At 43.6% G+C, this 12,287-nt stretch overlaps 1 protein-coding gene across 1 annotated transcript in view; it reads right to left on the reverse strand.

Annotated features, from left to right (window-relative positions):
• Positions 1 to 12,205, reverse strand: part of b3glcta (beta 3-glucosyltransferase a) — a 106,222-nt gene extending 94,017 nt beyond the window's left edge. Inside the window, exon 1 of the mRNA XM_052107451.1 lies at positions 12,012 to 12,205. Coding sequence (XP_051963411.1) covers positions 12,012 to 12,075 — 64 coding nt within the window. The 5' untranslated portion in view covers positions 12,076 to 12,205. The remainder of the gene's footprint in view (positions 1 to 12,011) is intronic.
• Positions 12,206 to 12,287: the final 82 nt, after the last annotated feature.

Below are 12,287 nucleotides of genomic sequence, written 5' to 3' on the forward strand. Positions count from 1 at the left end.
GGCGCACCCTACCACACCAGCCCCACCTGTCAGCGAGCCAGAGCCCACGCCTGCCCCGGTCTGCGAGCCAGAGCCCACGCCTGCCCCGGTCTACGAGCCCTCGTCAGCGGGCCTGAGCCCTTGTCAGCCACGGCCAGCGAGCCTGAAGCCACGCCAACCAGGAACAGCGTTCCAGCGTCGCCAGTCGCATCAGCCCGGAGGAAGAGGAGAAGGGGAAAGACCTCTGCTCTCCAGCCTCCGCCTGCCGCAGCCCCGTGCCCTAAACCCCCCGTGGCTCTGCCCTCAGCACCCAGCGAACCCAAGCCAGCGCATACCACGGTCAACCAGCCAGAGCCTGTCGCCTCAGAGGTCAGTGAGCCAGTGCCCGTCACCTCAGAGGTCAGTGAGCCAGCGCCTGTAGCCATGACCGTCCAAGAGCCAGCGCCAGTAGCCAAGACTGTCCAAGAGCCAGCGCCAGTAGCCAAGACCGTCCAGGAGCCAGCGCCAGTGGTCGTGCCCGTCCTAGAGCCAGCGCCTCTCGAGTCTTCCAGGGCTCCTCCTCCCGAGCCTCCTAGGGCTCCGCCTCTCCAGTCGCTCGAGTCTTCCAGGGCTCCTCCTCCCGAGCCTCCCAGGGCTCTGCCTCTCAAATCTCTCGAGCCTCCTAGGGCTCCGCCTCTCAAGTCTCTCGAGTCTTCCAGGGCTCCTCCTCCCGAGCCTCCTAGGGCTCCGCCTCTCCAGTCTCTCGAGTCTTCCAGGGCTCCTCCTCCCGAGCCTCCCAGGGCTCTGCCTCTCAAGTCTCTCGAGCCTCCCAGGGCTCTGCCTCTCAAGTCTCTCGAGCCTCCTAGGGCTCCGCCTCTTCAGTCTCTCGAGTCTTCCAGGGCTCATCCTCCCGAGCCTCCCAGGGCTCCGCCTCTCTAGCCTTCCAGGGCTCCGCCTCTCAAGCCTCTCGAGCCTTCCAGGGCTCCGCCTCCCGAGCCCCCTACGGCTCTGCTCCCAGAGCCTCCCGAGCCTCCTACGGTTCCGCCTCCCGAGCCTCCTACGGCACCACCTTCCTCGGCACCGCCTCCTGAGCCTTCCTCGGCTCAGCCTCCAGGGCCTCCCACGGCTCTGCCTCCTGGGCCTCCTGAGCCATCCTCGGCTCCGCCTTCCTCAACCCAGTCTTCTAGGCCTTCCTCGACTCCGCCTCCAGAGGCACTCTTTGCTGCGCCTCCTGAACTTCCCTTGGCTCCGCCTTCAGAGCCTTCATCGTCCTCGCCTCCTTCGGCTCCGCCTCCTGAACCTCCTACAATTCCACCTCCTGAGCCTCTCCCGGCTCCGCCTCCGAAGCCTCCATTGGCTTTGTCTTCAGAGCCTTCTTTGCCCTCGCCACCTTCGGCTCCGCCTCCAGTGGCTCCCCCAGCTCCCCCTTCTGAGCCTTCTACGCCATCGCCTCCCTTGGCTCCGCCCAACACTGTTCCGCCTCCTGACCTGCCCAAGGCCTTACCGCCTGAGTCTACCACGGCTCTGTCTGTCTCTGCTCCGCCCCCAGGGTCTCCGGCGTCCTTGCCTACGCCTCCTTCGACGCCGCCACCCAAGGCCACGACTGCTCCGCCTCAGAAGTCCACCTTGGCTCCGCCAGCTTCCCCAGTGGCCACTCCTCCTCTCAGGCCCCCCAAACCGGCCCTTGCCTTGTGGCCAAGCTCCCGGCCCACCCAAACCTGTTCCCATAGCGTGGTCACCTCCCAGGCCACCTAAACCGGCCCTTGCCTTGTGGCCACCTCCCAGGCCTCCAGAACCGGCCCTTGCCTTGTGGCCAGCTCCCGGGCCATCTAAACCTGTCCCCCTATTGTGGCCGTCCCCCAGACCACCTAAACCTGTCCTCGCCCGGTCGATACCCCCCTGGCCTCCTAAACCTGTCCCAACCTGGTGGACGCCCCCCAGGCCACCTGACCCGGTTCCTTTCACACACCCCCAGAGACTGCTTGCCTGCCCTCTCGGCCTCCCTGGCCCGCCAGTCTGCCCTCTCGGGCTCCCTGGTCTGCCTGTCTGCCCTTTGTGCCCCCGTGGACTGCCTAATTGCCCCCATGAACTGTCTCATTTCCCTTTTTGCCCCCGTGGACTGCCTAAATGCCCCTTGTGCCTCCTTGATCTGTCTCTGTGTCCCTTGTGCCCCTTTTGGTCTGTCTTTTCTCCCCCTCTTCTAGCCCCCCTCGCCTGGAACATTTTGCGTTTGTTGTTTTTAGGTTTCTTTAGACCGTCTGGAATCCGGTCCTTTTGAGGGGGGGCTATGTTATGATCCCGTGTTGTCCGTCCCGTGTTCTCCGTTTTTACTTATCACATTCCGCGTCACAATCCCTTGTTGTCTGTACCGTGTTTTCTGTTTCACCCATCACTAGTCACGTCCATGTCACGCTCCCTTGTTGTCTCACCGCTCACGCTTCCTGTCATGTCTTCCTTGTTGTCCAACCCGTGTTTCACTGTCTCTGTGAAAAACTACACTTCCCTTCTTCCCGTCTTTTCCGGCCCCGTCACTGTGTTATTGTCCGCACCTGTCCGTCATTTTGTCATCACGTGTCTCGTTATTTAAACCCCGCTGTTTTCCCTTCCCTTTGTCGTGCGTTGACATTTCTTGTTTGTTCTCCTGTTCGCTCATGTTTATGTGGATGTTCATTCGTTGTTGCCTTGCCCTCCGTGGATGTTTACTCAACCCTCGTACCCCTTTGGATGTCTTTCGTGTTTTAGTTTAATTTTCCCATTGTGGACTTTCATTTGTTCCCGTGTCTGTTTTAGTTGTCTTTATAAATAAAAACTGCGTGTGGATCTGACCCACCTGTCTGCCTGCTCCTGCTTCCCACACTAATGTTACAACTACCATATTATTGAACATAAGCCAATCATTGGCATACAGTTCACAGCAATCCATTTCACAAGTGAATTTGTCAATCGAGGGCTTGTTTAAGGACCCGTCAATTTAGATCTGCATCAGACATGCTTGTGTATCGTCTCAGGTGCGTTGCATCATAAACATACATTTTTAGGTCACTGTCAAGTTAAATATAGTTTAATACTTAGAACATATCTTGAAATTAATAATGGGCGATATGGCCTAAAAAATTTATCACAATAATTTCAGGGATTTATTGCGATAACAATACAAATGACGATAAATTATTTTCTTCTGTAAATTATCAGATTATGTTATGTTTAAATTGTGTTCCAGTGACTGTGCTGAAAAACATCACACATCAACAATTACACAATAATAACAATTCAAATCAATTACAAGTTTAAAATGTAAACACAGATTCTTTATTTATTTATACTCTCATGGTGGAAAAATAGTGCAAAGCAAACAGCAAAAGTAACAATCACCAACCATGTCTTCAGTTGTGTTTCAAAATTACAACAGAGTACAACTGCAAATATATCCTGATAAAGTAAAGAAGTTCAGAGTGAAACACACTCTTAGAATGTAAATATAATACGTAAGTGGAACATGCTAACACCAATTAGGTAGTTAAATTATCAACACTCTTGTCCCATGGAACAAATTGTAAAAATAGTGCAAACACTGTATCAAAAAGTAATGATCCCAACTATGTCTTCAGATAGTTTACAAAATAGTGCAAAACAAGATGATAAATTAAAAAACAAATCAATAAATTAAATTTAAATAAAAGTGTAATTAAACTGTAAACACTGATATACTCTTGCAAAATATAGAAATGAGGCTGACATGAACATGTCTGGTAGTGCAAGTTGCATAACACACATACTAGTGTGATTCAGTAGCTTTCAAAAAGAGAACAGGGCTCACACCTTAAGATTTTTGGTCAAGAAGACCAACATATTCACTGTAGCTGGTTTCAGAAGAGACCTTTGGCATGTCACTACATTTCCAGCAGCGCTGAACACCCTCTCTGAGGGTGTACTAGTGGCGGGGATGCACAAGTACTTTTTTCACCAAACGACTGATGTTAGGGAAATTCACCTCATGTACCTTCCACCACGTAAGGGGATTGCTTTCACCATCTGCAAGTGGCCCATGCAGGTAGTTGTTTAATTCAGCCTCAATTTTCTCTGTTTCAGAAAGGGTGGTCATCTCAGCAGCTGGTTTCTTGAAAAAACTTCCAAGACTCTTCTTCTGCCTTTTAGATGCACTCTGAGCTTCTTTTGTTGATTCAGATGACGTTACAGGGGTAGAAGAGCCAGCATCACTTGGCATGACAGAAAGGGATTCCACCTCTCTGACTACTCTGGCTTTGATGACCACCAGGATCTCTTCTTGACTCATATACTGAGTGCGGAAGCGTGGATCAAGAATTGTTGCCATGTTGATCAGTTTCTGAACCTCTTGGTCACCATATTTGGTGTTCATGTAGTCCAATATTGAACTTTTAATTGTCCTGGTGAGATCGGTGTCTTCATCTTTCCCCTGCAGCAGCTCACTGTTGAATAGGTGAAGAGCAGGCTTCAAGCATGACACTTTGACATAGTTTTCAGAAGAGAGGGCATCTGTAAAATCAAGAAGAGGCCCAAGTGCTTTACTGACAGAGTCTAGGACATCAATATCCTGCCAAGTAGGCACCAGATGCCTGGTTGACCTGCCAGCAGCCAGGACTTGCGTAATGGCCTTCTCTTGCTCAAGTATCCGCTCAGTCATCTTCTGCCTTGATCCCCATCGTGTTGCCGATTCAGTCACAAGTTTGTGTTGTGGAAGGCCAAGTTCTACTTGAGCATCTTTGAGTGTTCGCTGCTTTTTCCAGCTGTGCGAAAAAACACTGACAATCTTCTTACAGACTCCCACATTTAAATAAATAAACATTTAATATTAAATGCAAATAATATAAACATTAGCTAATGTAATGAATTGCTGTTCAAAATACTGTATAGTCAGTCATGTTACTAATCCAGAAACAAATACATAAATACAGTTAATATATTAAGCTCATGTTTGTCCAGTGTGCATGCATTAAATATACTGACACTAAGAGAAAAAGAGTAAACTTACCAATAGCAATGTGTAGACAATGGCCAAAGCAAGACAGTCTTGTCCACATGTTTAGAGTGGTTGATTTTACTATATTGGCCCCGCTGTCCGTTGTTAGGCACACCTGTTTCTCCTCATCTAAATTCCATTCTTGAAGAAACTGCTTCAAGCCACTCGCGATGTTTTCACCCGTGTGGTCATCTGGGAAAAAACTTGTCTGGATGCAACAGCTGTTCAAACTCCAGTCACTCGTTATGTAGTGGACCGTAAGGCTAATGTACGGCTCAGTCGCTCTGCTACTCCACATGTCTGCAGTTGAAGCATAAAAATCCGCCGTAGACAGTGATGTTTGTACCCTACCGCGGCACTCTTCATACATCGCTGGCAGGGCTGTTTTGGAAAAGTACTTCCTTGAGGGCATGTTGTATCTTGGGTCCAGTTTATGGATCATTCACTTGAATCCTTCTTTTTCGACAGTTTAGAATGGCAACATGTCTTTTGTCAAACAAAACGCCACTGCTTCCGTCAATTCATTCCATCGTTTACTTTGCTTATCATAAGGGACGCAACTAGCAAATGCGCTGGCAATTTTCGTCTGGGTGGTAATTTTCTTACCCCTAGGTCCACTTGTAGTTTTCGCCTCCGTTGCCTCGCGTATCTTCAGACATTCGTCATACTCTGGTTTGTGTTTGTGTTTCAGATGGTGGAACAAATTGGACGCGTTTCCACTCTTTGTAACCACCGTTTTTCTGCAAACTTTGCATATTACGGTAGTTTGCTCCTCATCTGATTTTCTGTAACCAAACCAGTTCCAAATTGTGGAGGTAGCTCCTCGCTTAATAACAAGATCCTCCTCAGCCTCACGTCCGCCTTCCGCCATGCTTGTTTTCACTCCGCACAGAGAATGTCTGCACGTGAACAGTGAATCGCGCGCGCGCATGCACAAAACTACGTCATCAAGTAGACTTATCGTTATTATCGTGAGGAGACACATTTTTATCGTGAGAATTTTCAACGATATATCGCAAACGATAAGATATCGCCCATCCCTACTTGAAATCCCGTTCGGATTTGCGCTCCAACTGTTTTAAAAAAAAGAACGGAAAGTGTTTTCTTCACTGTATAAACTGTGCGTTGCCACACAGCTGAAATTTAAATGACTGCCCTCTGGAGTAAACATATGGTACTACAAGCTTGCAAGCTTTAATTGCACTACAAGCTTGAATCTTCCTTAATACAGTCCGGGGGCATTGCGATTAATTGTGTAAATGTTTTTAACAATTTAATACAGTCCTAGAACTTTTCTAAGTGATGGGACTTGATGGGCACTGTAAAATTGCATGTATTGCCTTTTTAAATATATAATCAATTTTCTTTACTGTATATGTTAAGGTAACTAACTACCTGTTAACCAATACATTTTTTTACTGTAGAATTTGTACATTTTTTTTTTACAGTGAACCACCTAGATGCTACCCTGGATGCTACCCAAAACACCAGCAAGAACATAGCAACACGCTATTTCAAACTTTCTGATGTCAAGGACCCCAAAATATGATGCTGCATTGTGAGACCCCATTCCTAAAGTGTAAATGCAGCTATATATTTTCATATATAGACTCGTTAATACTGTTAGTGAAAAATAGTAATATTATGCGGTTGTTGACTACATTAAATAGCTTGCTTTATATGTCATTGTAAAGCCAGAAGTAATTATTAAAATGTTATCTAGAAAATATTTACTTTGTCTTAAGTCAGCATTATTTGTCATGTACAAAAAAAAGATTATAATAACATTTTTTATTTGATTGAACATTATTTGTAGACTTTAGAAAGCAAATAAAACTTAGTATTCAATTCTTCTGAGTATTTAAGTAGAAACACTGTCCTAAAAGAGCAGGTTAGCAAATTGGGAGAGAACACGCAAGCATCAGCATTCCTTTGCTCATCATAAATGCCTTGGTTGTCTTCACCTCCCATGGTTTTCAATCCCAAGTCAAATCCTAAAACTGCCTCTCACTGATAAGCAGAACAGAGCTTTAAGAATTCACAAAGCCAAGGTGATTTCATGCCATTCTTGACTTACTGCAAAACATTAGATATGTATTTGACAGTCACCTTTTCAGACATAGAGTTGTATGGTGTGTTTATCTTTTAAAGTGTCAGATGTAAACAACACTTTTCTCTTTTAAAACTGCTTTCTTAAACTTCTCATGCCAGCATCGGAATAACTTCTTAGGGAACAGAAAGGCATCTATGTTCAAGGCTTGAAGGGAAGGCTTAACAACACGTCTGCTGGTTATTTGGCCTTTTTCGGTGCTACCAAAACATTTGGATGCACATTTGAAATGTCCCCATTAAATGCGACTTGCTACACAACTGCATTGCCATATGATCATTCTTTTGCCAGCAGGTACAGAAAAAAAAGATATATTCTCTCTTAAAGTACGTCTTATTCTACTCATCATGAATAATACAGTATGGCAAAGCTGACATCTTGACATATACTGTACATATTATCAAAAGCACAGAAATTTCCTTACAGGGAAAAAAGTGATGAAAAGGTGTCTTCTCAGTCAGGTATTGATGCTACTGAATGTAGGTTACTACCTCCAAAGTAAGGTTTATTTTCTGCCAACCACTGGTGCAAAGAGCCAAAATTCAAAAAGAGTCAAATTCAATTCAAAACTGTTTACCGAGTTAGGGTCCAATTAAAATACAAGACAATACATAAAATGAGCAGTTATGAGCATTATTTATTGATTTTGATTAGAAAGATTATTTCTGATAACTGTCAGCAATTATAGGAATCCATATAATTTTCTGTATCTGGAACTTGGTAGGGTGTTTCATTTCCAAGCAAATTGGCTACACAATCTGAATCAAATGTCTTTAAAGCAATAATCATGGTTCAGTAAAACTTAAGCTCAATCAACAGTATTTCGGCATAATGTTGATTACCACAAAATTTATGTTACAGCTCTCCCTCCTTTTCATTAAAAAAGCAAAAATTAAGGTTACAGTGAGGCACTTACAATGGTAGTGAATGGGAGAATTTTTAGAGGGTCTAAATACAGAAATGTGAAGCTTAAAATTTTATAAAAGCACTTACATTAATTCTTCTGTTAAAACTTGTGTTATTTGAGCTGTAAATGGTCTAAATCATAATTTTTGACAGTCGTTTTAGAGGTTTAGTGTTTATGGTGTTCATGGCAACAAAGTTGTAAAATTGGATATACTGTAACTTGGCACAGAAAAGCTTAGTGATTTTATTACACCAAAATCATGTTAAGGTGCATATTTAGGATTGGGAATAACAGAATACATGTAACAGATTATGTATTTAAAATATAAAATATAAATAACTGTATTCCACTACAGTTACAATTTAAATAATTGGTAATTAGAATACAGTTACATTCAAAAAGTATTTTGATTACTAAAGACTTTGCATTTTATTGTCATTTGTTTCATTTAATATTTTGTCCTTTCAGATGGAAAACTTTTACACATATAAATAATGCAATCCAAAGTGCATTTGAACAGCAGTGAAACACTTTCTTATGATGTGTTACATTCATACGAGCAGACGAACGAGAAGTTTGAAGAAAGTTTGGAGCACAAGAAATAGAAATAAACCTTGTGTAACTTTCCGCTAAACTAAAATGCTATTTCTATCCATTTGACATGCACATGTTACAAGGCACAATCATATTTTTTTATCAAAAAAACTCACGTTGGATCATAATTTCTTTTTTCTAGTAAGACCTTTGATATTAGGGCAAAAATCATATTCTCGATAAGAATTTTTTTATTTTTTCCTGTAATGTACACATTTTTAAAACAAGCTTAATTAGATTTATCTTGTTTTAGAAACAACACTGCATAAAATATTTAGGTTTTTCAGAGAATGTATTTTTAACATGTGTATTTTGTCTTACTGTACTGAGTTTTTATTGTCAAAATAATTCAAAAGAAATCTACCAGTGCTGGAGAAGTAATCCAAAGTATTTAGAATACGTTACTGACCTTGAGTAATCTAAAGGGATATGTTACTGTGGCAGGGCAGGGCAGGGCCGGCTCGTGATTCTACACACCCGGTCCCTTATCAGGCTAATCAAGCCTCCGAGAGGGATAAAGGCCAACTGCGGAGGATTGTGCGGGAGAGAGAGATCGTTTACGGACATGTCCGTCATGTGTGTGTTTGTGTATTTTGTTTCAGTTTATAATTAAAATATAATTTATATTGTCAAGCCGGTTCTCGCCTCCTCCTTTCCATCGAACAACATTACACTGTTGCTGAAATCCAGGGAGGAGGAGGGATACGGCGTAGTAGAGTTCTCGCCACTACCGTCCACCCCAACGGAGCAGCTGCGGCCATCTGCCGGGGGACGAGGAGCCCGGGCGTCTGGAAGCAGAGGACGGCCGCCGACCGCGAGGGGAGAAGGGGCTACTAACCGACTGACAGGGGCGGAGGAGTCCCCTAACAGCCGCTGAAACACGGCGGGGTCTGAGACCGCTGTTTTTTTGGGGGGTACTACACTGTTACTGTCATGTTCACTGTTGTCTTTTGTTTTTGTGCTGTTATTTTGAAGTTTAGTTTAGTTCCTGTTTCCTGTTTGGTTTTTGTAGTCCTCTGTAGTTTCTTTTTATGATTGTTTTCCCCTGATTGGTTCTCCTTCTCTGATTGTTTCCCCAGGTGTCCCTCATTCCCTTGTTTGTTCCTTCTGTATTTAAACCCTGGTTCTTTGTTCAGTCTTTGTCGATTGTTGATGAATGTGGATGTTTGGATGTAGCTGTCTTGATGTGTTTACCCAGTTTGTCTAGATTACCTTTGCCCACCGTGGATGTTTCTTCAGCCTGTGTTCCCTTTGGATGTTTTCGTGTTTTGTTTTGTATTCCCATCGTGGATGTTTCCTTTGTACCAGTCTTGTTTGTTTTCACTTTGTTTTCTATAAAACCCGCACTTGGATCCTCACCCCTCGTCTGACTCCTCCTGCCTTCGTTACAGTTACAGGAAGTACCCCCCCATTTTTATTATTTCTGTTTCCCTCCCCTTATCCCCTCCCTCATCCAGGTGGACGGGGATGACCTGCCGGCAGACGGGCAGCTGCTGACGGACATGTCCGTAAACAATCTCTCTCTCCCGCACAATCCTCCGCAGTCGGCCTTTATCCCTCTCGGAGGCTTGATTAGCCTGATAAGGGACTGGGTGTGTAGAATTACGACCCGGCCCTGCCCTCCGCCCTGCCACAGTTACAATTGACATTTTACAGCATGTATTCTGTAATCTGTAGTGGAATACATTTCAATAGTAACCCTCCCAACCCAGCACACATTGTTTACATCTTGTGGCTATACTTTTGAAATAGTATTTTAACATTTACGTTGTAAGTGCCTCATTGTATATAGGTTCAACATGCTCTTTCCAATACAAATGGATGAGGTGCTGAACCTGACAACCTGAACACAACACAGAACACGGCTTAACCCAGCCTTATATTCCACAGCATCAGAAACACACAATTAATGGATTCAGGTGGTTGTGTGATTGCTTCAACCCCACTATCCACAGTCCAAAATGCATCTATTATACAGCCAGTATTTTACTTTAATCAATACTGTTCTATGCATTTGTGCTCCCATTAAAACATGTTTAATGTTACTAATTTGCTTTGCTGGAAAAGAGGATGGCTGGCTGTATAGTTCACCCAAAAATGAAAATTCTATCATCATTTACAAGTTGTTCCCAATCTGTATGACTTTCTTGTTCTTGAACAATAAGGAGATGTCAGGTAGAATGTTAGGGGCTGACAGTTTTACTCACCATTCGCTATTGTTGCATCTTTTCCCTATGCAATGACATCAATCCTTAACATTCTGCCAAACATCTCCTTTTGTATACTAAAGTAAAAAGAAAGTCCTATTGATTTGGAACAACATGAGGGTAAAGTAAATTTCAAAAGAAATGTATTAATTAATGGTGATGACCAGATCCTCAGTTTGTGTCTAAAAGAACATTGTGAAATATTCTAGGCAGGAGGCTCAACTGTAGACCCAGTCAGTCCCACCTATGATGGCCAAAGATGCAGTCTAGTTAGGCAGCTCAATAGGTTTGACAAAGCCAAAATCACCTGGTGCCCATAAACACTGTCTAGATAGGCAGCTAAACTAGGTTTTGAGACAGCCAATCATACCTGTAATGCCCAAAAATGCTGTCCAAGTAGACAGCTCAACAAGATTTTGAAATAGCCAATCATTCCTTTGATGCCAAAAAAATGCTGTCTAGGTAGGCAACTCAACTAGGTTTTGCAATAGCCAATCATTCTTATAATGCCCAAAAAATGCTGTCCAAGTAGGCAGCTCAACCAGATTTAGAAATAGCCAATCATACGTATGATTCCCCAAAATGCTTTCTTGGTAGGCAGTTCAGGTAGGTTTTGAGACAGCCAATCATTCTTATAATGTCCAAAAATGCTGTCTAGTTAGGTAGATCAACTATGTTTTGAGACCCAACTAATCACACCCCAGATGCCCGTCTAGGTAGGCACCTCACTCTCAAGACACGGCCAATCCCATATCATTCTGTAGGTTAATCGAATTTGATATGATTTTTTTGGTTTGTGCATTCAGTAAAACTGTAGCACAACCTTTGTTTATAATATCAGTATTTATATGTGGCAGTAACTTTTCACCTTTTTCCACTGTAGCCAATGGACAGACATTCATTCTGCAAGACAACTAAGTTTTAAGCATAGTTTTGTTTTTTTAAATCTGATTCATGCAATTATCACGTTCGGCTGTAATCATTCATTTAAGATCAATTTTAAACAGTCTTCATAACTTATGTTAAATGAAGTGCAGCAAAATGTATAAATTGTATAGTTTAGTGATACAAAAGGTTAATACCCTGCAAACAACTGTTCTCCAAATGTTTATACGTAAAAAGTTATTGAAATTATGAAAGTCTCTCTCCATCAAAGACACCAACATCAACAAAAATAAACCTGAGATTAACTAACTGTAAAACTTCCTACAGATACTAGAGTAGAGAAATACTTACCAAGCGACCAAAGCAAGAAACATTTGGCAACACTGCATCCGTAACGAGATTTTATGGGAAGCATAGTAAGATGCGCGGATTTCACAGAATGTCAGGTCCTGTAATTGTGCTGCTGTCTGTGAGCGGAGTGTTTGCACTGATCCTGTATCCAACACTCACTGTTGTGTGTGGGGACGGATTGTTACAGAGCTTTGTTTTGCGGGGACATTTCCTGTTGAACACGCGTCTCAGCTGCGCCCTCTTGTTGTGACTTCACTAACTACAACATTAGTGGCT

Source organism: Xyrauchen texanus, chromosome 36, assembly GCF_025860055.1.
Source record: "Xyrauchen texanus isolate HMW12.3.18 chromosome 36, RBS_HiC_50CHRs, whole genome shotgun sequence".
NCBI classification, from domain to species: domain Eukaryota; kingdom Metazoa; phylum Chordata; class Actinopteri; order Cypriniformes; family Catostomidae; genus Xyrauchen; species Xyrauchen texanus.